The sequence below is a fragment of the Phoenix dactylifera genome, chromosome 13, assembly GCF_051530095.1.
Source record: "Phoenix dactylifera cultivar Ajwa chromosome 13, Ajwa_hap1_PhDact_Kaust_v1.1, whole genome shotgun sequence".
Taxonomy (NCBI): Eukaryota; Viridiplantae; Streptophyta; class Magnoliopsida; order Arecales; family Arecaceae; genus Phoenix; species Phoenix dactylifera.
Window position 1 is genome coordinate 23576707 of NC_143202.1, and position 27362 is coordinate 23604068.

The 27362-nt window shown below is 39.4% G+C and overlaps 2 protein-coding genes and 1 long non-coding RNA gene across 5 annotated transcripts; 2 read left to right on the forward strand and 1 right to left on the reverse strand.

The window, feature by feature from the left end:
* Positions 1 to 1033: 1033 nt before the first annotated feature.
* LOC103708566 (uncharacterized) lies at positions 1034 to 12533 on the reverse strand. 2 transcript variants are annotated; one of them, XM_008793551.4, is made up of 6 exons: positions 12385 to 12533; positions 9899 to 9998; positions 9484 to 9789; positions 9251 to 9333; positions 1778 to 1856; positions 1034 to 1292 (listed from the first exon to the last, which is right to left on the reverse strand). In XM_008793551.4, the coding sequence occupies exons 2-6, from the start codon at positions 9951 to 9953 to the stop codon at positions 1156 to 1158; spliced, it is 660 nt and encodes a 219-aa protein (XP_008791773.1). In that variant the 5' UTR covers positions 9954 to 9998; positions 12385 to 12533; the 3' UTR covers positions 1034 to 1155. The 2 variants fall into 2 exon arrangements, with proteins under 2 accessions (XP_008791773.1, XP_008791774.1); XM_008793552.5 differs by having other exon boundaries at positions 12357 to 12511.
* A 2108-nt stretch (positions 12534 to 14641) lies between these two features.
* LOC120112162 (uncharacterized) lies at positions 14642 to 17714 on the forward strand. Its single transcript, XR_015972786.1, has 2 exons — positions 14642 to 14769; positions 16241 to 17714. It is a non-coding gene; the product is annotated as an uncharacterized LOC120112162 (long non-coding RNA).
* Positions 17715 to 22539: 4825 nt separating this feature from the next.
* Positions 22540 to 26701, forward strand: LOC103708568 (uncharacterized). 2 transcript variants are annotated; one of them, XM_008793554.5, is made up of 8 exons: positions 22540 to 22955; positions 23469 to 23641; positions 23848 to 23910; positions 24199 to 24265; positions 24370 to 24470; positions 25144 to 25188; positions 25347 to 25817; positions 26263 to 26701. In XM_008793554.5, the coding sequence occupies exons 2-8, from the start codon at positions 23507 to 23509 to the stop codon at positions 26431 to 26433; spliced, it is 1053 nt and encodes a 350-aa protein (XP_008791776.1). In that variant the 5' UTR covers positions 22540 to 22955; positions 23469 to 23506; the 3' UTR covers positions 26434 to 26701. The 2 variants fall into 2 exon arrangements, with proteins under 2 accessions (XP_008791776.1, XP_088566037.1); XM_088709911.1 differs by having other exon boundaries at positions 22916 to 23055.
* The last annotated feature ends 661 nt before the right edge of the window (positions 26702 to 27362 follow it).

Consider the following 27362-nt stretch of genomic DNA (forward strand, 5'->3'; position numbering starts at 1 on the left):
GAAAGGGGTAACATAACAGGAGACCTACTCCATATCTCTCTAGCCCTGGGGCACTGCAGCAAAACATGGTCAATGGTCTCCTCGATACCTGAACACCGCTCACAGCACTGAGAAATCTGCATGCCCCGTCCGGCTAGCATACCCCTGGTCGGTAAGCATCCCCATGCCACCTTCCAGAAGAAGAGCGCTACCCGCGGGTGACATCGTAGCCGCCATATCCATCTGCCCTCAATCTGCCTGTCTGACACCCTGCTCATCAAAGTGTGGAGATCCCTGGCTCGCACCTGCGCTCGACCCGTCGGCCACCAGACTAATCTATCTGGCATCTCCTGCAAAGGAATCGGAAGGTCCATGATCGTCACTGCCAACTCCTCCCCAAACACCTCCCGAATCAATCCCTCCCTCCAGCAGCCCCCCCTCTCGGTAAATCAAATCACTAACCCTAAATCCAGCGATCCTCGCCGAATCCACCAAGGTCGGAATACGGCTGATCGGCTGCTCAGTCACCCACCTGTCCTCCAAAACATCTATAGACCGCCCATCACCAATGGCCCATCTCATCTCCGGAAGCACCAGCGCGGCCCTAGCACACATCTCCCTCCACACCGGCGAATGTAATCGGCCTCCGCGCACTCCAGGTATCAGAGCTCCATATTTGGCCCTCATCAACGAGGACCACATGCTATCAGGCTCTAGCACAAACCTCACTGCATGTCGAGCCGCTAAAGCCTCTCTCCTATCCATCAAAGACAACACCCCCAACCCACCGAACCTGATCGGCTGACACACCACCTCCCATGCCACCAGATGAACACCACCTCTGCCCCTATTCCCACCCCAGATAAAGTTTCTAAAAGTCCGCTCCAAGGTCCTCACAAGTTCCAATGAACCTTTATTGTACTGATTTCCACCAAGCAGGAAACAGGGCTGGCATGGGATTTCTTTGCTTCAGCATCAAAGTCTTCAAAGAATGGTTAGGAAAGTAATGGCAAAATGTAGATAGTGATCCATTACAGACAGAAGGATGAGAATATTTGCGTTAAGCAGCATCTTTTCATGTACAAACAGCATAAGGTATCCCAAAAACCAATGTGTTCAGAAGAAAAAAAAATCCCAAGCTTGACAGATTTTAATGTTTCCCAATTGATCTCTACTCTAAAGTGCCAAAGACATGGATGAAAGATGCTTCTGAGGCGACGGCTCATCTTTCAACTTGAACTCAATTTCATGGTCAACAATTGGAAGATGATCAAGCTCCAGATCAAAAGGAAGATCAACAATGTCTTTCTTAACTGAAAGCAAAATAATAGCACATATTAGGAAAAAAATAATACTCACTTTTACAAGACAGCAAAGTGGGTATCGCATGAGCATATGTTGTATTAGAAACTACAGTCAAGATCAAGTGATACCTGGTGTAAAACTTTTATAGAATCACACCTATTTTTTGAATTGGATGATGGGAGTCCCATATCGATGCTCCAAACCATTGAATGTGGTCTACCTCTAAACTATATGTTTTATGTTATTGAAACTGTCCAAACTTTGACCATTTGATGCATAGGCTAGGGTCTCAAACGACATGATTTTCGGTATGTAAGCACTTTAAAGACATCACATCTAAAGGCTCAGGCCATCAATGTGGGACTACCATCATTCTATTCAAAAAAATTGTAACTTGAACCCTATACATACATACATACATATACATACACACACATATACATATATATATAGAGAGAGAGAGAGAGATGCACACAAAGACAGAGAGAGAGACCTGAAGATGACTTTTTAATGAGAGGAGGCAACTCCGGCTCCAACTGTATCTTCGCTATATATTCAGTATCCTTGACTTCCTGAGTCAGAAACAAAAAAAAGTTTAAGCTCTAGCAACTCTTTAAAAATACACTACTAGATCCCGAAAAAATATAAACGAAAATATTCAGACAATTACATAAATTAGTTACTTGCATGTGCTCAGCATGTGATAGAGTGGGAAAGTGTTTCTCAATGGAAAGGATGCTGGCTCTAAAGCCATCATGATAAGAGAGTGCAGGCAGTATAGTAAATAACACAAAGATGGTGTGGAACTCGGGTGAAGTTGCTGCCCCTAGAGTTCGTTTTATACACAGCGATGGGTCGGTATGGAACACGGTACGCTTGGGCATGCCGGTCCATACCGGCACACCCATTTTTCTTAAAGTTTTTCAAGTTGATTTGATTAGTAATCAATCTTATTAAATTTTTCAATGATTTTAAGTCTAATTTGATATTTTTTGATATTTTTATGATCCAAGTTTAACCTAAATAATGCATCTTATTATTTTAAAATAATACAAAACATAAAATGATTAATGAGTTGCTACAAGCTACAAGAAACAACATGAAATATTCTCAAATTAAGTAGTGACGTAAAAAATATAAAATAATACAATCAATTATATATAATTAAAGTACAACATACATACCAATATTTAAAATCTCGTCAAATGATGATGCCTCTCGTGGATATCCGGATCATTAGCATAGTCAGGAGGCACATCAACCCACCCCTCTAACCAAGCGGCGTTGTAGTCTTATATGTTCATCCCATAAAGAACATGCTCCGAGTTATAAGCACTCTCGGATTTTTCTCTGAAGCTCTGGCTCTAAGAAGTGTTCTTTGGCTAATAAATTGGCTAATAAAATAGCTGTGAAGAGGTCCATCCGAATAAGCCGGTAACAAAATCTGACCCATAAGATGCTCCGAGCTGCGCACGATAGTAGCCACCAAAAGAGCCTCAGACGCTCCATATCCATGTCTGTATCTATATGGGTCATAAGCTGCATGTGGCTGCGGGTAATAAGATCCAGTATACGACTTAGAACTTTATATATCTAGATTCTACTCCACATGCAAAATCATCTGCAGTTGCATCGTGTCCTCCTGAATGACCTCGAGGAGCCCGTCTTTTATATGTAATCGGATCCTCGCAGGCTCTACCAGATTGTGCATCATGGTCCCTATGTTGTGTAGCAAGCATAAACTAGGACTCACCGGTAAATCAAAAACTACCCTGCGACTGTCTCATAAATAGTATTCTCATGTCCTCCACTCTCTTTTTGGCTAGCAAATCCATGACCACTAGAACTGTTGCTCCTGATCTCTGAATTTGAACGAACTAGCTTCTCTTTCATGCTCTTCATTGGGGCTGCAGATGCTTTTTGTTTTTCTTTTTTGGTGTGCGCCTAGGCAGTTGTTTTCTTATCCTTCGTACCACTTGTTGTTTGCGCAAGAGACGCGTGCGAAGGAGGCGCACGCATTAGGCCTCGGGACGGCATGCGCAAGAGACGCGTGCCCAGACTTGGCCGTGAGCAGGCCGTGCGCAGGAGCGCGCGCGGCCAGGCCGAGCGGAGAAGTGCGCGTGCGGTGCGCGCACACAGTCGGCGGACCGTGCGCGGGCGTGCGCACGGCAGAGCGGCATTGACGCGCGCGGGGCGCGCGCAGAGGAGCTGGACCGCGCGCAGGTGCACGCGCGGCCAAGTGAGCCAGGGCCGGGCCTTGCGCTAGGGCAGTGCGCGGGGTGCACGGCAGGAAGGGGCGCGTCCATTTGTGCCACTCTCTATCTGCTTATCCTTCATGCTCCTCTTTGCTTGGCTATGTTGGGAGATGTATGTCGCCCTCCTGACCGAGTCGATCGGGTAGCGCAGTGGCCTCGTCTAAGTATCTCTCGATCATATCTTTGAGAGAATATCTCGAATAAGGAGTCATATGGTGATCAGCTCGCCTGTGGTTGTGGCTGATCAGTTGGAAGGATGCATGAAATATTGCTCTCTTTCCGTTGCCTTGCATCGACCCTAGCCTCGTTGGCTACGAAACTAACCGGTCGTGGAGGCGATCCTCGCTCATCAAGCTCCGGCTTCTGCTGCTGGCCCACAAGCCATCTGATCATAGGATCATTCTCATCATCAATGAAACCACTATGGATCGGATATGTGTACTTTAGGTCCACTTTCTCCTAAATGTACTTCAGCTCAATCTCAAATTGTAGTGAATATATATGCAAGATTATTGAGGTGTTTCTGTGTCAAACGGTTCCTCTGCTTGCTATGGATGAGACTGAAGGTGGACTAATTGCGCTCAAGCCACTCAAGGAGACCGTCCGAAAGAGGATCCAGATAGCTAGCCGCTTAAAATTTTTTACGGACAAACTAAAATGAATTTACCATTCAACTATAAAAATATTAAAAAAATTATATATAAGAGTATCATATTAGTAACCATCTAACGTCAGATAAATGTTCTCCGGATATGTAATATACTTGGATTCATACTTTTCTTACTTACGACAGCTGCGGATACTCCAAAGCTGTCGGTGTCCTCTCTAAATATTTTGGTTTGTAAAAAAGAACAGTGTTGTAGTATGTTAATAATGAATACACCAGTTAACTTACACAAGTCATTTAAGTTAACTTACCTCTTCTAGACATAGGGGCGCAACTTCTGTCGCGGCTGAAGACCGCCGTCGCCGGAGCTCGACCACCCTTGGCTTAACTTATACATGTTATTTAAGTTAACTTACCTCTTCTAGACATGAGGTCGTAACTTCTGCCGCGGCTGAAGGCCGCCGTCGCCGGAGCTCGACCACCCTTGGCCGCACCGCCGTCTCCTCTCTCCCTTTCTCTTTCCTCTCTTTTGGTTTTCTCTCTCTTATTTTTCTCCAGCTAGATTGTCTCTCTCTAGGATTCTTAGACCTGGTAAGGGCATATCCCAGTGACTTTTGGTTGGCTCTAGAGGAGGGCCCCAGTCTATAGTCGTTGGGCAGCGTGCCAGCCCCTCACCACGGCACTTATTAAGCACGTTTGAATTTCATTATCATCAATTTTTATTGAACTATTTATACTATAGCCTAACTCTCTTGAGATGACTTATTAGACTAACTAAATCGTCTCCTCTCTCCCTTTCTCTTTCCTCTCTTTTGGTTTTCTCTCTCTTATTTTTCTCCAGCTAGATTGTCTCTCTCTAGGATTCTTAGACCTGGTAAGGGCATATCCCAGTGACTTTTGGTTGGCTCTAGAGGAGGGCCCCAGTCTATAGTCGTTGGGCAGCGTGCCAGCCCCTCACCACGGCACTTATTAAGCACGTTTGAATTTCATTATCATCAATTTTTATTGAACTATTTATACTATAGCCTAACTCTCTTGAGATGACTTATTAGACTAACTAAATCGATCAATCCGAGCACCCGAATGTTACTATCTAGTTGACCTAATAGACGGTCCTGGTCTAGTGTCGCTGCAACCACCCGTCACGCTGGCCTTACACCGACCATCGCCGAGTACCAATGGATTCTATCATTATGAATCTCTATTGTGTTATCTATACCATAAGTCAGATTCTTGTTTCATGATTTGACTGGTTGGACTAGTCAGAGCGGACCGACTTGGATCGTCAGACACTACTACCTAGTCGATCCGATCTATCCTGCACCCGACTGTTGTCAACTACTATTGGATCCATAATTGATAACCCCTGATCTATTATCTTAATTGGACATATATTTCTTAATTAAATGGAATGAGTTACACTGTACATGATTGATTCAAACAATTGGGCGTTATTATGTAGTTGGCCTTGTATATCTTCCTATATGAGTCTATTTTCACATTAGCTCTGGTTTTGCATGGGGCTACATTCATCCAGGCAGGAAGAAGTCCAACGAGATCTTATACTCTCTTCTTGTTGGTACTTTCCCTCTCTAGCATGATCTGGGGGAATCTTTGGTTGAGAGGGTTGCTGGATAGTCCTGGGTTGCAATGTTGGTGGACCCCTTTAGTGGACAGTAGAGGCTTCTAGGTTCTACGCACCTCGGGCAATTTTTGATGTTGACTTGGTTCCGTAGGAGAGCAATCTTTTAGATAAGAGGACGTTGAGTAGAGTTCTACGCACCTCGGTTCGTAGATCGCGGTTTGGGCAGGTGATTAGTCTATCTGAGTTGTCGACAATGAGGTAAGAATCCTTGTATACCGACTTACATGATATAAATATTTTGTACATATATATATATATGATATTCTAATGATCGGATAAGTAAAAAGCAAGAATAGTTTTATGATGGTTTTGGTATAAAATCGTATTTTGATCATGTCTGCTTATAATTGATAGTATGATGGATGCATATATTAGAATCCTTGTACACCGACTTGCATGATATAGATATTTTGTACATATATGTGTATGATATTCTAATGATCGGATAAGTAAGAAGCAAGAATAGTTTTATGATGGTTTCGGTATTAAATCATATTTTGATCATGTCTGCTTATAATTAATAGTATGATGGATGCATATATTAGCATAACTTACACTTGCAAAATCGGATTAATGGGTCTGATGCTTTCGACTAACCATGTTATATTGATTGCCCCATCACAGGCGAAAAACGTGACTGTGGTTAGTCTAAAGCTGAAAATAAAAAGAAATTGAAGTGTGTGGATGTGAACTTGATTAAATGTACAAGGACTTTGAGCTCGTCTCATTGTCATTGGTTGCCCAGTCACAAATTGGAAATGTGATTCTACTATTTTTCCCGTCACATAATAGAAATATGAAACTACTCTTTGCCTCATCATAGGCTAAAAATGTGAAACCATTGTATGCCCTGTCACGGCTAGAAATATGAAACTATAGTTTGCCCCATCACAGGCTTGAAACGTGAAACTACTATTTGCCCCGTCACAGGCTAGAAATATGATACTTATTCGGATAGGCCCTTTCACGGCCATTTTATCAGTCAATTTATCATCCAGAGGACACCTCTTAGGAGCCAGAGCTTTAGCAAGAAATCCGAGAGTACTTAAAACCTAGAGTGCGTTTCTTATGATTTGAACAAACAAAACTACAACGCCGCACGGCTAGAAATGTGAAACTATAGTTTGCCCCATCACATGCTTGAAACGTGAAACTACTATTTGCCCCGTCACAGGCTAGAAATATGATACTTATTCGGATAGGCCCTTTCACGGCCATTTTATCAGTCAATTTATCATCCAGAGGACATCTCTTAGGAGCCAGAGCTTTAGCAAGAAATTCGAGAATACTTAAAACCTAGAGCGCGTTTCTTATGATTTGAACAAACAAAACTACAACGCCGCCTGGTTAGGAAGGTGGGCTGATGTGCATCCTGATTATGCTAACAATCTGGATCTCTATATAAGGCAATACCACTCGACAAGATTTTACTTTTAAAAAAAATGTAATTGATTATATTATTTTATATTTTTTACCTCACTACTTGATTTGAGGATATTTCATGTTGCTTTTTCTAGTATGTAGCATCTCATTAATCATTTTATATTTTGTGATATCTTAAAATAATAAGATGAACCATTTAGGTTAAACCGAGATTATAAAAATATAAAAATATATATATAAAAATATCAATAAAATTATGAAAAAAATATCAAATTAGACTTAAAATCATTGAAAATATTCAAAAAGATTGATTACCATTTAAATCAACTTGAAAAACTAAAAAAAAAATAGTCATGTCAATATGGGACCAGCACACCCAAGCATATCATGTGTCGGTACGGTACCGGTTTCGTACTGTACCGACCCATCCGCTGACTGGTATGGTCTTGGTACTGATTATGCGGACGGTGATCCCAATACTTAATAATCTATTATACCATCCCTGATAGTATAAAAATTGTCTAACAATGTAAAAGCCCTTCTAATGGTAATCAATAAATGATGATAAAACTTGTTTCATTTGGGATGGACAATGATTTCGACAAATTTTGTAATAATAACCGAAAGAAAAGGTTGCAAGAAATACATGGTGAAAATTTTAACAAGTAACGATATGCAAGACTCAGATTTAGAAGTTCATATAAAATGGAAGTGTTGCAACGCACACAAGTGATGGAAGCTTGCAAACTATCTTGTCAAATGAAAATTGAAGTGTTGCATGAAATCTTTCATGGGGCCATAGCCGATGCAAACATGGTTAAGATTCTTGTCTTCTTTTTGAGAATAATAGTAGAAGTGCCACTAATCATTTCATAAAAACGACTCAAATGCTTGGGGATGCACATCCCAAGAAGCAAACTGTCTCCTCCAATGGAAGGGCACAAGCACCACAACACTGTTTTTGCGAACAATGTTGCACGCACATGGATAAAGAATATAACAAATACAACTCATAATTCATCAGCTCTAAAAACGTTAACTCCACAACATAATCCCTAGTAGAATAGACCATATACATAGTTTAATTTTCTTTTCTATGACTACAGTAACAAAGTCTAAGATTGCTGTTACAAGTGCTCTATCCATTTCCTAAACAGACCTAAATTTGAAATTGAAATGCAACCTAAAGAAATTCCAAATTATGTCTTTCTTTCTTAACATGCACCTGTATACTGATTAAAATGGGAGACAGTGCAAGGTAATGAAGGAAAAACATTGAAAGACAAGGTTCATATTTCAGAAAAGCCTTGCTACATATTTTGTGGTAAAGAAGGATGCAGAAAAGCCTATCCTAAAGTATATGGATCAGACTTGCAGGACATGTTATTGTCGGATAATAAACCCTATAGTTAAGAAACTATAAGAAAGGGAGAAGAACCATATCTTACTCTATTTGGGTCTGAGAATCATACGAAGCAATTCAGGAAGCTAAAATCTCACTTATAGTCTGTTGCATTTTAGAATAAACAAAATTATGTCCTCTGTGTCATTTTCTTTCAGACAAATGCCAGATAGTTGATAAAATAATCACACCCGCCATCTTCATGCATGGACAAAGAAAGAAAAGAAAAGAAAGAAACAAGAAAGAAAAGAAAAAAGAAAGAAAATGAGCCAAAGAGTGCCTCCTGCTACTACTATTAAGTTGACAGTCCAAAATCCCTTTGAGTGTAATGAAAGATTAGAATTTTAGTAGTGTTCATAGGAGGTTTTATGGTGAGGATGACATCGTTATATTTTTTCCCTAAGAGAGAGAAACATAATGAACAAAACATACTCAATTAGCTTGCACACAATATTCTGTGTTTAAAAAAAAGGTAAACCCAAAATCAATTTTTTTTTCATAAAAATCAAGTGATGTTCATAAAGTATGTTATTATAAGAAAGCATTATTGCTATAGTATCTTGTGGCTGCGTTCCAACTGTTACACAAAAATTGTCACAGCACTTCTTATAAATTACTACTGCCATAGGATTATATGATATTTAGAACACAAGATTACCAATCAAACCACATACCTTCACTGGCAACCCAAAATCGTAGGCAACATTTGACCACTCGTGCAATCCAGACAGTACCTTCTCAACTTTCTTTTTTATGCCTAAATTAATAAAAATTAAAAACAACACTTTAATAAGTGGATGAACCAGTAATACAATAAGCCAGAAACTGTGAGAAATAGAAAGAAATCTCAACAAACATACCAGGGGAAAAAAAGAAAAGAAAAACTAGGACATGGTATGGATCTTACGTTCTTCCTCCATATCACTCTGGAGCTTCTGTAAGTCATTTCCTGTGAAATGAGCATGCTCAATTCCCTCCCTGGCCCATTCGTTGCAAATCTTTATCTCCTCATCAGTGAAAATAGTACTCTTTGGGGCATTCAGGGTGGTCTGACGGCCACGTATTCCAGACTTCTCTTTCAAAGCAGAGGTCTTTGATACACCAGCAACCAGAGGTGTGCCAGTGTTTGAAAGATCCGTCAAAGCTTTTCTGACTTGACGGCCAGTTTTTGCAGGTTTTGAAAGATCAGCTTTCACCCCATCGACACCTTTTCCTGGGAACACAACAAACATTTTTAAATTCATTGTGGTCTTCCAAATAAAACTCTACATGAACATGTGCAGTAAAAATCCAGTTTTGCAAACATCAGAAGCTATATATACCTCTATAATTGCGTACATTCTCATTCTGAACAACAAGAGGAGTTCGAGAAGCCATAGACTTCTGCCAGACTCAACCTTTCAGAAGTAGTCAAAGAAAATCCTGATGACAAATTTCACATACAAAAATTTTAGAAAAACCTGTGGAAACTTCACATCAAGATGAAGGAATCAGAATATCTAAAGTAAGATGAAGTGTTTGCTTCTTGGGAATTGTTTGCTACACGGTCCGCCAAACCGAACCGAGCTGAAGTAACCGGTCGGTTCGGCTGTGAAGGCTGGTTCGGAGCAGAAGAAGAAGAAGAAACATCAAACAACATGAAAAAACATCAAAAAAAAAAATCAAGAAACATAAAAAAAAAACATCAAGAAACATCAAATTGTACCTAAAATTATTGAAAAAATTAAAAAAAATGATTATCGCTAATTCAAACTTTATTGAAAAAAATTGGCGTGCTGGTTACAGGTACGGTCTCGGTACCAATTTAGCAGATTTTGGTTTGCCATGCTTGTATGACTCAAACCTCATCACTAACAGTATATTCATAGTAAATAAAATATGCATGAACAGAATAAACCACATATCAATTAATAAACTTGAAAAGCATAGAGTCATATAAAGATCAAAGCATTACACGTGGAAAAGTAATTATATAAATATCATGCATTCTGTGAAAACTACATAAAATAACATGCTGACTGATCCCTTCTTGATGCATCACTACGGTAAGCGGCCAAAATCTAGTTTGAAGAAAGCAAACATTCTCATCTAGCACTAATCAACGTAAAAGAATCTAAATACACAGATCACTGCCCAAGAACCATGGTAAAACAGACATGGAACAATAAGTTTGGATCTAATTTTTCCATCTCTAGTAACCAAACCTAATGACATTCCCATCCAACATCATCTTCTCGTATAACCTGGTAGCAAGATAAAAGAATTATAATAGAGACAACAGACTGACACAGCTTTAAAGAACCAGGAGGTGGGGCATTAAATTAATTATTTCAAAACTTTTCTTGCTAAAGATTCATGGGGTTGCCAACATTTCTTTTCAAGAAATTTGGTTTTAAGACGAAATCATCCAAGAAAAAAAAAAAGATTAAGCCAGAACTCTTCCATGGAGAAAGGAGCCCGGGGATCAGGGGAAATCTCAGAAGATGTATTAAGGCAATACTTTAAAAAATGCAAAAAGCCAAAGTTTTATATAAAATCAAGCAAGAAAGAGAAATTACTACAGGAAACTAGAAGGAGAAAAGAATCAAACAGAAGTGGAACGCATCTATGCGAGGAAAACCCCTAAAACACTAAGATTCTGAGAACTTACGAGAACTAGAAAAGAAAAAAGGGGGAAGACGAACCATAGTAAAACAGACATGGAACAATAAGTTCGGATCTAATTTTTCCATCTCTAGTAACCAAACCTAATGACATTCCCATCCAACATCATCTTCTCGTCTAACCTGGTAGCATGATAAAAGAATTATAATAGAGACACCAGATTGACACAGCTTTAAAGAACCAGGAGGTGGGGCATTAAATTAATTATTTCAAAACTTTTCTTGCTAAAGATTCATGGGGTTGCCAACATTTCTGTTCAAGAAATTCGGTTTTAAGATGAAATCATCCAAGAAAAAAAAAGGATTAAGCCAGAACTCTTCCATGGAGAAAGGAACCCGGGGATCAGGGGAAATCTCAGAAGACGTATCAAGGCAATAGTTTAAAAAAATGCAAAAAATCAAATTTTTATATAAAATCAAGCAAGAAAGAGAAATTACTACAGGAAACTAGAAGGAGAAAAGAATCAAACAGAAGTGGAATGCATCGATGCGAGGAAAACCCCTAAAACACTAAGATTCGATGAACTTACTAGAACTAGAAAAGAAAAAAGGGGGAAGACGAACCATAGTAAAACAGACATGGAACAATAAGTTCGGATCTAATTTTTCCATCTCTAGTAACCAAACCTAATGACATTCCCATCCAACATCATCTTCTCGTATAACCTGGTAGCAAGATAAAAGAATTATAATAGAGACAACAGACTGACACAGCTTTAAAGAACCAGAAGGTGGGGCGTTAAATTAATTATTTCAAAACTTTTCTTGCTAAAGATTCATGGGTTGCCAACATTTCTTTTCAAGAAATTCGGCTTTAAGACGAAATCATCGAGGAAAAAAAAAAGATTAAGCCAGAGCTCTTCCATGGAGAAAGGAACCCGGGGATCGGAGGAATTCTCAGAAGACGTATCAAGGCGATACTTTAAAAAATGCAAAATATCAAATTTTTATATAAAATCAAGCAAGAAAGAGAAATTACTACAGGAAACTAGAAGGAGAAAAGAATCAAACAGAAGTGGAACGCATCGATGCGAAGAAAACCCCTAAAACACCAAGATTCGGAGAACTTACTAAAACTAGAAAACAAAAAAGGGGGAAGACGAAGGGGAGGCGTTACCAGATATCGATTCGCGTCTGCGAGATACCTTAATTTCTCGATCGATTTGAGAACTATTGACGAGAACTCTTGCCCTAGATCCGAGAGGAAACAGCGAGAGCGCTTTTCTTAGGAGAGCGGAAACGGAGAGGGAGGGATTGCATGAACCTAACGGCTAGTCTCCTCCCCTACATGTAAAGCGAAGCCAACGGTCGACTCTCTCACGAAAATGATAAGCTCACCCCCTTTTTGTGGAAGACACTTCTTTCATTTCTTTAATTTTTTAAATAAAAAGGAGATGGGCGTGTAATAAAAAGGTAACTTACATTTCCAAAGATTCTGCACATGATCTGCAGACTCTAATAGGTCAGCTATAAAGTTACCAGTAATTATAACTGGCTTGAGACTCCTGACCGATCTAATTTTTATGTAAGTTATATTTACAAAGCTCTGGTTGTCACGGCCTCTGAAAGGATGTAGATTTCCTATTTATTGCAAGTTCTTAGTTTTCCAATATATACTTTAGTGATTCTTTAATTTGTTAATATTAGCACAACACACATGGCAACTAACCTAGTCTTTCATACTTGAACAAAACACATCAATCAAGATCGACTATTATCTAGTTTGAGATCTCATTGTCAACATGACTTTTCAAGTTCAATTTGTTTGATCTAATTATCAGCTAGTTGACATCTTGATGGAAGAAGTGGCCTTTGTTTCATTTCTTCTTTGGCACTCTAAATTCTTTTGTTTACCACCCAATCTTTTGCTAGGGAGTGATAAAGTAACTAAAGATACAGCAAACTTGATTATTCCCTATATATTTTCTTGTTTATTGATCATTTCCTATTTTGATTTTGTGATAGTTCGGTTGAGAGTGCTAATCCTTGTAATTCCAAATTGCATGATACTATACATTGCATTATATTAGAAAAACAAGATCTCAACCTAATCATGGGGCAAACCATTCAAAACAAAACTCAATTCAGAGTTGAAGTATAAACAATAGATAGCTAACCACTTATGGAGGCAAGAGAAACTTTCTTTCGGTTGATGAAGCCTATAGAAAAATTTGGGCCACTAGAGGTAACTCTCCTTGCAAGCATACCCCTCAACTCCCCTACTTTTTTATGAAGACAAGATTCAATTAAAATCGTGTAGTACGATTACTAGCATATGTTACAAATAATCTAGTTAACATATTTGAGGCTACAGTGAGGTTAACTATAGTAATGTATCTAAATTTTTTAATCGTGCCAATGATGAGGTTAACTATAGGTAGTATATCATACAAAATTATATGATTTTAGGCTTTATCTCAACAGTATGTATTTATAAAAAAATTAATAGCAATCAATAGGTGAAAGGTTCAAAGGCAACCAATAGAAACAGGAAAAAATCAAAAGGAAAGCAAAGAAATACCTCACTTTTTTACTTTATTGTTTATCCTTTTTCTCTTTTTTGTAATCATAAATTTTGACTCGCAGAATCAAAATCTATGAATAAATTTCAAGAAAGCCCCTATGCCTAATCCTCCTGCTAACATATGAAGAAAATCCAAATCCTTTTTTTGGTAATCATAATTTTATGCTAACCAAGACCAACCCTTCATTAGTTAATTTTACTCTTCAAGAATATGCTTGTATGCTTCTTCTTACCTTCCTATTCTAAATTTGAACTATGATCTCATGATAAGTAGGCAAACCTTGATCACAAGCAAGTTTCTATTTTCCCCTTAATTTTCACCCTCAACATACTCACTTTCAACTCAATCTCTCCTAACTCATTGAGCATTCACTTAACATTCTCATTATTGTGTCTCATGTTTTATGTTTGTAACCTCCCATTGCACTCTTCTACCCATTACTGTAATTTAATAAGAAATAGTTACTAAACTTATTTATGCTATAACCTACTCAGAGATGTATAAACTATTAATTTAATTTTAATAATTTTATGTGTATGCTATGAGATATCATATTTTACATGCCTTGCAACTTTGGATGCCAATCCGAAGTCTAAAAAAGCTACCTCTACGTGGGGTCTCTTGACTTTATCCTAACTCAGACTATACTTCTTCCTACCCTTCTGACCAACTCAACCCTATTTATAGTCTCATGACTCTACATGACCAAACTACCCTCGATCTTATCTGTCTCATAGGAAAAAAAAGCGGATGCCGATAATTAGAGCAAGGGTATTTTCGGTAAGTATGAGATTTATGGTGCATGATGACAAGAGAAACGAGTAGGACGTGGGAAAAATCTCTCCTTCTCGTTCTCGAGAGACTAATAAAACCTTCTTAAAACCTTCTTTGGCCTATAAATAGCGCTAAAAGATTGAGTGATCTCACTCTTTTTTACGGTCACAGGAGCGATTAAAGCCCGTTCTGCCCTCTTGGTCGTCGCTTCTCGAAGAACCCTTTCTCCAGGTTTTTTTTTTCGATTTTTTGGCCTTTAGATTGAACTTTTTCTTAATTTTTCTGGTTAATCTGATGCTTTTCGTTGTTTTTATAACTCTTGGATTGGGATTTTTGTGATTATTTTTAGGTTGAAAGGATCAAATTAAGAATGGTTTATTTTTTGTTTTTAGAATAAAAAGTTGATGTTTTGCGTTTTGGTTTGGGCTTTAATCTGTTCTGATGATTTATAGTTGATCAATGGAACTGGTTTTGTTCGTTTCTTTAATTTTAGACTGATAGGAAGTCGAGATTTTTAGGAGGTTTGTACTATTTTAAGCTTAAAAATAAAGTACTTGGAGATGCTTTGGCTAATATTTTATTTTCGGAATTTTTGATGAACAATATTTCATATTCGGATTTGATCTTCAATTCTTTTATGAGAATTATTTGCTTACACATGAGCTTTTGTTCTCTTTTTTCTTCAGGAAAATAAGATTTTTCCTTCTGTCTCTCTATTTTTTCTTCTCTCTAAACTCTCCCTGAAATTTTGAAGCACTTAATTTGTGATTTCGCTTTTTTTTTTCATTCGGCTGCGATGAATGATTCATTTTCTATGTAACAAAAAAAAATATTGACTTTGCAGTTATATCCTGTGATGTATGGGATGCTGAACTAGACGTATCACCAAACACAGTAGCCACTAACAATGGATTGGAGTGCAATTACTTAAACTCTCTGTCAGTTCATAGTGTGGTGCATGCACGCTTGTTCACTCCCTTGATGCTATGGTCATCATCAATTTAGGATGTCTACAGGAGGGTCTTGATTAGGTGTTCTTCCAGCACATTTGTGATATATTGTGCTAATGCCGCATGTTTGCCGGTAACTATATAGTTGGATGGGCTTTTGATCCTCACATGTTGATCAGATGACTATAAATGAGTGAGCTATTTTGTTTTCCTCAGTTTTTTTCTGGGTTTTTGGTAAGAAAGTGAGTCTATTGCAATTAATGTTGAGATAGAAAGCACATAATATTCTCCTTTTTCTAATTTTCCACTTAATGCACTTCATTTTAGGAAGAGGAAGAGGAACTTGCTGAGGGTAGATTTCCATTTATGATTTTGCTTGTTTTTAGAAAAACAAAAATTTGATATCGTAAGGTGTTTGGGTTTAAAACTTTTAAATTTTTAACATTGGTGACCTTTATTCTATTTGCTTTTAGTGGCTGTTGCCCATGAAGTTCTATGTTTTTTGAGAATAGCATGAAGATCTATCCAGTTGTCATTTTGTACAAACTAGATTAATTTCATTTTGAACTTTAAAGGCGACATGCCTTGTCCTGTTCTTTGTAAAGTGCTTAACTTGGTTTTTTTGTTTTCCTGTGATCTGCCATGGTCTAATGTCTTAGCAGGCCTCTTCAATCTCATATAAGATTGGACCTTTCTTTTTCTTACATATTTGGATATATCACTGTGCTGATAGCTTGACTTTTGAATTCCAGAAAAATGGTCTTCATTGGTAGTAATGAATCTTCCAAACAAGCAAATGAGATGGTGCCTAGAATTCAGTCAATTTCTAAGAACACTAGTACCCGTAGTTGGTCCAAAGATGCTTTGAGAGGTCATAAGGCAGGCCTGAATCAAATTGATACGGAGAAGTCTACTGTTTTTCTTCCAGAATCAGAAGCCAAAAATTTTGATATGGAGAAGCCGGTGGATTATACTGAAGGATTGTCCAATGAGAGTGACTATATGTGGTTGTCTTCAGATAAATCTTCATCATTGTTTAGTTCTGATGACTCACAAGATATTTGCGAGTTTGGTTGCAGGGATCTGTCTATCCATGATCGGTTCTCATCATCATCATTATTATCCGAAAGCTATGATTTTCTCTCTGATAAGGGCAAAGGTTTTCCTAACTTTGATGGATTTAGAATGAGTCCTACAGGCGAGACACCCTTAGTTCTTAATAGACAATGTGAAGATACTGAGGGGGAAGGTCTGAAGAAAGAAATTGTCTTGCAGTTACATGAAACTGTCAGAAATAAGGTAAAACATTCTCAGAATGGGCATTCTGATAGTTGTGATTCTTCATATGAGGATATCTCTCAGTGAGGACTTGCCAGTTACTAATAATTCTTGTACATCCTTCAATACATATGATGATACGCCATCTCGAGATTTTGATAGAACAGGCATATGGGTATCTTCATTGGATCTTGAAGAGGAGGATTCCGAGTTGATACAAGACACAGAACAAGCGTTCAACATCTTTGATTTGGATTTTCCCAGCCCTTCCTTTAGTGCCAAACAGGATTTCCAAATCAGGCCTTCTAGCTATTCTTCCAGATCTTCTATCGGCCAGACAGATGAAGTTAACAATGCCACAGGAGAATCTGATTTTGATGAACCTCTCTTTTGGCCATTTGATCATAACTCCTATAGATGCCTTGAATTCAAGAGCTTCCTATGCTTGTCACCTCGTAAGGATCGAGGCATTGATGGTGTTTCAGGTCCTCGTGAATCAAAATTAGTCAGCTTGAGACTCCATCAGGAGAACACTCCAGCAGGCAGACAAGTCAACAAAGGATGCAGAAGGAGGCTTGCATTCAGTCCAACACCAAAGTCAGCTGCTACAGAATGTAAAACCAGAGGTTCTGACAATAGTGTCCGGAAGACTGCTGCCTCACCTTCAGGTTTGAGCAAAGCAACCAAAGCTTCTTCTGACCAGCATTCATGTAACATTTCCAAGAAAAGAAGGCCGCCTCACCTAAAAAATGATGTGCCAAAACATGCTAATGGTCAGTAGATTTTGTGTCGACCACTGCAAGAGTTTGGAGATGGCAATTTACAGGATTTAGTCTTGGAAGGAGTTCTTAGAAAGTTAGTTGGGCTAAGTGAATTTGATGGTCATGAAGGCATCAATGTAGAATTTGGGCAGGATTTGTTTACTCTTTATGCATTACCATGCAAGCATATGAAGGTGATGCCTTCAGGGGAAATTGATTGGTCCCTGGACAACAGCGATCAGATGGGCTGCAAGTGTGGGCATATATGAAGCAGTTGCGAAACTGTTGCGCAAATCACAAGATCCAATGATGCGGAACCATACGAAGAATTGAGAGAGAAAGAGAAAGAGGAATCAAACATAGGGATTTTATGTTGTTCGGCAATGTGCCTATGTCTACGGGAGCAAAACGGCTGTAATTTTACTCTCTTTCAAAATAACAAGAGTTATAAGATATTTATAGTTAAACTCTAGCCCCAGAGTCCCAACCCTTATCAGCATCATTGATAAAATATAACACTTCATAATCGCCCCAAAGATAAGCATATCCCATCGCTTTACTCTGTTCCGTTAGAATACCAGTGTATCGCTCGATATAAGCCACTTACTCTAACAGAAACAAAAGAATTGTACCGTCGCACATGCCAAAGGCAGTTTAGACGAACAGCTTGGGGAGCCTCGTGGACATGATGGTCTTATGCCTATAGAGTTGGAGACTGATGGTGCAGTCTTCTTCTCAAACAACTTAACCCAGTGCCTCCATCGTTGCAGTTCGGAGCAAAGAGTTTTGCATCAGTGGAATTGGTAACTAGTCCAGCTGGGGAATCAATACAGAGTCAGCACTCTCATGGCCTTTGTTTTTAGCAGCTTCTATCGTTGCAGTTCGGGGCAAAGAGTTTTGCATCAGTGGAATTGGTAACTGAGTCCAGCTGGGGGATCAATACAGGGTCAGCACACTCATGCCTTGGTTTTTAGCAAGGACGGAACAGTAGTCTATAGCTGTAGCTTGCTAAACTCAAATGCCAACATTGCAGTCTGGAGCAATGGGCGTGTGCATCAATGTAGTTGGTGATTGGTATTTGGTCCAATAAAGTTCTTCAGAGAAATAGCATAATTTGCTTCCTTGGCAAATGAGTACAATGTTGCTTCTCCATTGAAAGCTGAAACAGTGGTGCATTCTGCGTTATGGAGCCCATTTGAAAAATAGAGCCCTTCACTTGGTCTGATTTTAGTCAAATGAGTAGTCTCAACATTTCCTGCATTGCATTCAGATTAGTTGTATCTCCCATGTAAATGGGCATTACAAGGTATAATATCTTGACCCATAGAGATTCACCCACCTTTCTAACTGCACCTTACTTTAAGGTTGGGTGTGTGTTTTCCCCCTCTACTCTTATGGTCTCATTTATGTATGAAACTTGTTACCTTGGTGCCAAGACTTGAATTTTGCTCTGTTGTTTCATATATTAATTTCCTTTGTTGTACAAAGCGAGGGCAGCCATGGCTAGGGTTTCGGAGGTGTAAAAGTTTAGTGAGAGGGAATGAGGGTTAGGGTTTTAGCCTCAGAGTTTTAGAGATGGCAGAGGAGCTGCGGAGGAAGTTTGAGGGAAGGAAATGGGTGGACTGGTGGAGTAGGATAATACACTATGACAATGGATTAGGTTTTGGGCCGGACGCAGGCATAACCTCGAGTTGGGCTCAGGCCTAGAGTTTGAAAAACCAAAAAGTCAGGCCTAAGCCCGACCTGAAGTATGAAACAATTTTGGGTTAGTCTCAGGCAAGGGCAAGGCTCAACCCGGCTTGTCGTCATCGTCGTCCCTACCACCTCTAATGCCACCATACCACTTTCTTCACCGTTGCTCTTGCAGCCACCATCACCACCATAAGTATTGTCACTATTGTCCAGTCGCCTTCGCACTGTTACTACTTCCATGACTTCCGCCATCATCACCATCACTATCATCGCCGCTATTATCCCATCATTATGTTGCCAGTGCCATTATCACCATCATCATCATCGCTACTAACATATGACCTCCATTGTTTTTACCATTACTATCACCATTTCGACCACCACTGTTATATTTATTTTTTTAAAAAATAATTGACTATAATAAACATACTTATATTTTTAAAAATTCAGAAATAAAATAGAAACCTTTACCTTTTCCACCTTTTTCAAGAGAAAAGATATGGTAGCAAGCTAATAGTTTTCCAACATAGGTAAACATAAGTTATATAGCTTGTGAGATCTTCGTAACAAGCCTGAAGGAAATCTGGTAATGGAATTTCAAAGAAGTGGTCCTGGTCTATGTGGTGAATAGCTTGTTCTCTTCTTCTAACTTTTAGCTTTCTCCCCTTGTATCAAGGCTTTAGAAACATGGTTGGACTAGTGTCCTGATCCTCTCTGGCTGTTGTCTCCTTGAGTCAAATTATGCAATATTTGTCCATTAGATCAAGTGGGTCTCCCTAACCAATGGTTGGTGACTAAATTGATGGGATTCATTCAAGTTCATGTTCTACCCAGATCGATCACCGGTTCATGGAATGGGTCCTTTAGATCCTCCATAATTGGTATGGCTATCAATCAGCAGTGGGTGCTAACAATCAACAATTGGTGACTGAGCAGATAACTGAGACCCATTGTAGACCCCATCTTCTGCAGTCCAAGCATCAGTTCAAATTTTAGCTTCATGGTTGGTTTATGGCTTCATACTTGGTTCACCCATCATCCATTCAGATAAGCCCATCTAATCAATTGTAGGTGGCTGAATGAATGGTGATACCTACTGTGGATTTTATTCAATCTTGTTCGAATTAGAAAATATATGGTGAACCCAAATATGGCAGGTAGGTTAGAGATGGCCGTTCGGCTAACAACTTTGCATGGATATGACTGAGAAATTATATCCTATATCCTGCGGCACCATGTCAGCAAAACATTAGACAAGATGAGAACGGGCAGCAATTTAAGATGAGGGCATGATAAATGGAGTCCATGAAACAAGACGAGATGATAAGCGTGCGTACACTACTACGTAGTGCACGTTGTGTAGGATATAATTTCTTGATATGACAAGCTGAGTTAGAATTTGATGTGAATGAAAAGGTATAATAATGTACAACAATATCTTTTGGGAAGTATATGCTCCTCGGATACCTCTAGATGCTTCTAGAAGAGGTCTAGGTTGATTAAATAATCTATAGATGCCAACTAAGTTCAACCTCCTCCATGACAAGTGGCCTTCCTCATTCTTCTTGTGGAACAAGCAAGAGCTGCTTATTCCTAGGCTTCCAACTACTCCCTCAAACTTTAGACATTAACTAATTTTTTATTTTTTTATAAGAAATCCAGCAGTTTCCATCTCGCTTCATGTGAAAAACTTGAAACAAACTCTTCACCACCCCTATAAGAATATTTCAGGAAAAAGACAGATAGGTTGGCATATATTAGCATGTAACTTCACTGCACAAGAAAATTGTTAAGTTAATACTATCTATTTCTTATGCAGCGAGGTTATTAGCATGTAACCTCACCGCACAAAAAAAAATTTAAGTTAATACTATGTTTCTATCTATTTGAGGATTTTTAAAATTTCAAGGCTCAACGATTCTAACAAACAATCGAGAGATCTTAGTTTACTTTGACCAAGCTGAAAGGTTACAGAATTTTTTATTTCTATCATTAAATAAAAATTTCAAGGCTTGACAATTCTAACAAACAATCTATATTATAATTAATTGAGATCTTATTTTACTTTGATCGAGATGAATGGTTAAAAAAAATTTTCACTTCTGCCACGAGGTATCGTAATATTTACTCGTATATGGCATTTGAGAAATAGATATCCATCAATATAGCAAAGAGAATGCTACCAATTGTTTTATGCATTTTTTTAGATTCAATAACTAGAAAATTTATACCTTAATAATAAATATAAATTATATCAGGAAGCGAATAGTGTGGCAGACTGGGTTGCCTCCTTTGTGGCTCGGCATTCGAGTGGAGTGGTTTGGACCAGGGTTCGAGATATATCCCACCCTCTATATCGTCTTCTTTCTTTTAATTTGGCAGGTTGTACTCATGTGAGAACTATATGAATACCATTTTTTAACCAAAAAAATCTAAACTATAAAAATCTAAATTAATATTATAATATAGCGACACAAAAAACAAGAAAAAGCTAAACCCTTTGTTGAGTTTCCAAACACACATTACCATACTATGTTTTGCTCTTACAATAACCCATGTCTATCGTGAGGCCAATCAGATAGCAGATTAGCTTACTAGACATTCTTGGGAGTCCAATTTTGATATCTATGGAGGGGACTATATCCCGTTACTGCTTGCGGAAGTTCAGGAAGTTAGACTTGTGAAACCATTATATTTTCCTTTAAGGCTTGCCTCGTTGCCACACTATTGTTTAGAGCGAGTACACAAGAAGACACATGCGTGTAGGTGGAGCACCTTCCTTTACAAAACCATATGTTTGTCTAATTACCTTTAGCTTGATCTTATACTAATAAATAAATAACTCAAAAATGAAAAGTTTTGAGTCCGACCTACCTGGCTTGTTACCATTACAACCCGAAAAACCAAAAGCAATTAGAAAAAGAGACACGGGAAGAAAAAAAAAAAGAAGAAGAAGAGAAAAAAAAAAGAAGAAAAGAAAGGAAGAAGAAAAAAGAGGAAGAAGAAGAAAAAGAGGAGGTTGGTTGGCCACCGCACGCGGCCGCATCTCTTTTTTTTTTATTAAAGAAAAGGGGTAGGGGGAGGAAGGGACCAACCCACCCCTCGTGTAGCAGTCTTCACTGGGCCTCCGTTCCGTCAGGAGAATGTTCGATGCGGATAGACTCCGTTTTACTCATATCTTTTCCATCCGAAGGTGGGTACATCACATCTGGCACCACTTTGGTACATATGAAAGAAAAACATATCCGCCAACGAGCTGTCCAAGTATGAGACATCCAATTCTCTAATTTAATTAATGTCCGCACATTTCGAATTCGGATAACTCGATAGGATTATTGCCACCCTACCATCAGGCTACCGTCTTTCTGCATCTCTCTCACGCTCCGGCGCGAGGTAATCGCACCGCCCGGCCACCTACTCGTCGAAGCTTCGCGCTCCCCCTCTCTATAGACTATAGTATACTCAAAAAAAAAAAAAAAAAAGAGACCGGGGCAATATGGGAAGCCAGGCGTCGGAAGGAGGTTTTAGCCGCGGATGTAGGAACGAAGCTTCGTCGCCAAATTTCTCCTTCTCCCGAGTTGCCGTGATCTCTTTTGACTCGGCGAGCAGCGGCCCATGGCGGGCTTTAGGGCTTAGGGGCGGATTAGGGTTCCGGTTCCCATCGAAAAGGTTCTCCGCGCCTAGCGATCTCCCTCTCCCGAGCATCACGCATCTGCATCATCTTCTCGAGATCTGGGTACAATTTTGAATTTCCCCCTTCTACTCTTGTTGGGATTTTTTTTTTCCTTCGCTGTTGTGAGAATCGGAAAGATGGAGTCTTTGGTGAGGAATTAGCGGTATTCTCATCTTATTTGTGGTTTCTAGTGTTAAAAAATTGAAATTTCTTCCTCATTTATAAGTTTGGTTTGCCCTCATTTGTGTGTCCTGGAGATTGAGTTTGTTTCCCCCTTTGGAGGAACAATTTCTAGGGTTCGGAGACTTCGAGTTTAAAAAATATATAGATGATTCGTGGAATTTGATGGGATAGGTTTTCATATTTTGGTTTTGGGTGATTATGGTTTTAGTTTTGCTTTCAGTTATGTGTTTATTTATTTATTTATTTATTTCAGCTGAGTTGTTTACGGGGAGCATGTCAAGAATTTAAAGAGATCTATGTTTTTAGGCATTTTTTGAACTTTAAGGATCCTTGATTTGTTTTGGTGGCTTATACGTTCATTAACTTGGAACCTTAATTTGGTGGCATTGGCAGTTTCTTGGGTGATAATTATCAAGGAATAGAAGAAGAAAATGCGGGCACCATCACTGCTTGCGCAATGCTTGCCAGGATTAATGACCCATGACAAGAATGTTTACGGCATTTCCATAGTTTCTGAAAGGGATTTGCATCTTCCTTCACCAGCTGTTGAGATTCTTCCTTCAAAGGTATCGCTATCCCTTTTTAATTAGTCTTTCTGCCAACTTGGTTACCCGTGATCTATAGGTGAACTTCAGCTGTTGTTTCTTCTTTGACCAAGATTAGCAAATTTTTTGCCTGTCAATATTATCAAGAACCTTCGTCGGTGAATTTTAAAGATGACTATTTTATATCCTTTCCATAACAATGCAAACGTTTCTTGCCCTTCTAACAGAATGCTCACCCTTACAAGTATGCTGGAGAGAATGTTGATTTGCAAGGTCTCAACATTTTCAAGGTACATGCTGTACAATGGTTTCTTGAAATTCTACTTGTGATATTTATATCAGACATTGAAACTATATCCATCATTAAGGGTCATTTTGCCATTGGGAAATTATGCCAGTCTTTTTCCATTATCCACCCTAAACCTGATGGATCACCTGCATGGGTAATTGGCTGGTGAAAGCTGTGGGAGAAAAGTGATGCAACACTTAATTGTGTGGTAGTTTTTGAGAATTTGCAATCAACTTGTATGGGTGCTTCTAGAATTAATCCTTTTGTTTGTTTTTAATTTGTACTTTAGGGAAGAGTTAGTGTGGCCGACATGATTGGGTTTTCCAGTTCGGAGGTGGTATCGTCAAGACCTGATGGTGAGTGCACCAAAGCCGTGAATCGCTTTGTGTAGTTTGCTTGTATAACTAATTTGGTGCAGCAGAAATTGTGACTTTCTACATTGTAACTTCTGGTTTTTCAGGATCTCTGAAAGCCTGGGAGAGTTCAATTGATCTCGTAAGTACGCTTAAGCATGAGATACGTGACGGGCAGTTGAGTTTCAGGGGCAAACGGATTCTAGAGGTAGCTGCTGCTTTCAAAAAGTTCTTCCAATTTTGTATTTGGTGCTTCCATCTTTTTTATTTCTTTTAAATCTTTGTGTATGTATTTATGTTTCTTACCCCACCCCTACAACCCCCACCCCAGAAAAAGAAGCAAGTGTAACATATGTATATGTCTTTGCAAAGGAAATCTTAACCCAATCGCTCTTTGATTGCTACAATTGATACATATGCTACCCTTGTTAATCCATATCCACATGATCTACCAGCTGAGAACCAATTTGGTAAGCATTTTCCACCTAACTTCCTCAAGATAGTAAGCAACTACATTGCTGGTTGAACTCCTGGATATAAAGCATATTGGTTCTCAATAGTCACATCATCCTCGTTGACCATTTTTTTCCTCTTTTGTTTGTTTTCTTCATATGTTTGTCTGTGCGCTATTGATTTTCAGTGCTGAACTGCTGTCCAAAGTTGCACTTCAAATGGAAAAGTTTTTTCTTTTGGAGCTCATGGAAACTACTGTGAATTGATTTGGTTTCCTGTACATGTTGGGCCTCGTCTTCCTAAATAGTGGAATTCAAGATGTTAAAATATTCTTTTCTGTAATGAATATTTGCTCCTTACTTTATCATGTAACTTGTCACGTAATAGTTTCTGTCTCTAAAATCGTTTTATTTTGCTGATTGCTGCAGCTTGGTTGTGGGTATGGCCTGGCTGGGATTTTTGCTTGCCTCAAGGTATGCCTTATCCAAATGATTAGAAACTTATGCTGCCTTCTAGTATTGGCATTTGACTTGTCCTTGGATTTTTTTTTTGTTACCAAAGCATGTCCTACTAACATTTTATTGTTGTATGAAACTTATATATTTTTATTTCTTTTTGAGACCTTTTACAGGGTGCTTCCACAGTGCATTTTCAGGATCCAAATGCAGAAACTATAAGATGCACGACCATTCCCAATGTCCTGGCAAATCTTGAGCAGGCTTGGGACAGGCAGAGCCGCCAACCAGAGAGTCCACTCACCCCATCTCGGCAGCAATTGTCTCCTGATATTCATTTCTATGCTGGGGACTGGGAGGAGCTCCATACAGTCCTCTCTGTGATGCACATGGATGGATTTGAGCTAGCACCGGGGGCAAACCTCAGCTTCTCTGAGGATGACTTCATGGATGGGTGTAGCAGTCAGGATGGAAGCATCACTGGTCATGAACCTTCTTCCAGACGATCAAGGAAGCTTTCAGGAAGCCGTGCTTGGGAGAGGGCAAACGAGACAAACACTGGGGATGGTGGTTATGATATTATTTTAATTACTGAAATCCCATATTCAGTGAGTTCTGTGCGGAAGCTATATGCCCTCATAACAAAGGTAGGCTGTTGAGTTTTCTTATCTTTCTTTCGATCTTATGAACATTAGATGCTGTTGGACTGCTTGCTGAATCTACCGGTATCATGGGACATCACTATGTATAGCCCATCTTTACCACAAAAAATCTTGTGAACTTTCCTGGTATCCTATTCCAGTTCATCAATGAATGAATTCAAACTAGGAACATGACTGTGTAGTACAGATGGACCAAACCTAATAGTTCAGAGATTCGGTTCTCCATATGTAATTTATTGTTGTTATAAAAGGAAAAAAGTCCATTATATTAGCTGGACTATCAGAAATGATTCTTCACGACATGGTGCTTGTTACATTGACTATCTGAATATAATGATTATCTGGAATTGAGCTGAAGCCACTGAAGAGAATGACCTTGTTTTAGGCGCCTTTTGTCTGCAAAAGATCTGACTGGATTTCTTTGATGCAGTGCTTGAGACCACCGTATGGAGTGTTGTATGTGGCTGCCAAGAAGAATTTTGTTGGTTCGAATGGTGGAGCACGACAGCTGAGAGCCCTGGTGGATGAGGAAGGCGTTTTTGGTGCCCATGTGGTTACTGAATTGGCAGATAGGGAAATTTGGAAGTTCTTTTTCAAGTGAGTAACTTACTTCGAGGGGTCAAGAAAGAGGTCATTCCCCCACGTCACAAACCCCTTGGTTTCCATTCTTACACACTGTATATCCCACCAAGGGAGAATTTCTTCTTTTATTTTATTTGATAATAAGGTCCAGAATCATTTGTTCCATGAGCTTGCTGAAATGTTGCAATGTTACCTCTTTGTAGATTTTTATTCTTTTTTTCATATTGATATGTACACAAAAGGATTAATTTGAAGTTTGATTTGTATATGAGACGATCTTTTTTCCATGTCATCCTTTGGATTTGCAGTAGAAGCATTATGTTAAAGGGGCAAATGGTAAATTATGTCCAAAAAGCCTTTAGAAAGAGAGAGAAGTGTGAGAAACTCTGGTTCTAGAGAGAGAAGCCAACGGCTACTTTCTCTGGTTGATCTGTAGCCTAACGGCTAGTCTCCGGCGGCTGCGCAGGAGCTTCACGACTGCCGTGGTGGTGACAAGTGCGCTGGACTGTGACTCCACGCGACCGTTTTACATCGACGACGTGCGACCGGTTTCATCGACGACAAAATCTGCGGGTAGCTTGGTGTCTCAGTGAAGTGCATCCCGCTCCCAACTAAAGGTCTCTTCCTTGCAGGTGGGCACTTTATCTCCATGGATCGGAAGGGGAAGCAGCCAGCAGAGGGACCGGCGAGCGGAAAAAGGGCGCAGCCAGCGGAGGGACCGGCGAGAGGAAAAGGTACGACCTACGGGAACGGACGAGGGGCAAACTCCGGCGCCTGGTCGAAGCCGGGGCCGTGGGTGACTCAGTGGCCTACGGCTGCTGCGGTGGAGCGGCCGAGCCGCCGCTTCCCGGATGTTCTGGTTCTCCCGGAAGAACCGATCGCGGCGGCTCGGCTAGCATGGGAAGGGCGGGCGGCGGTGGTACGTACCTTCGGCCGCCGCGTTCCGGC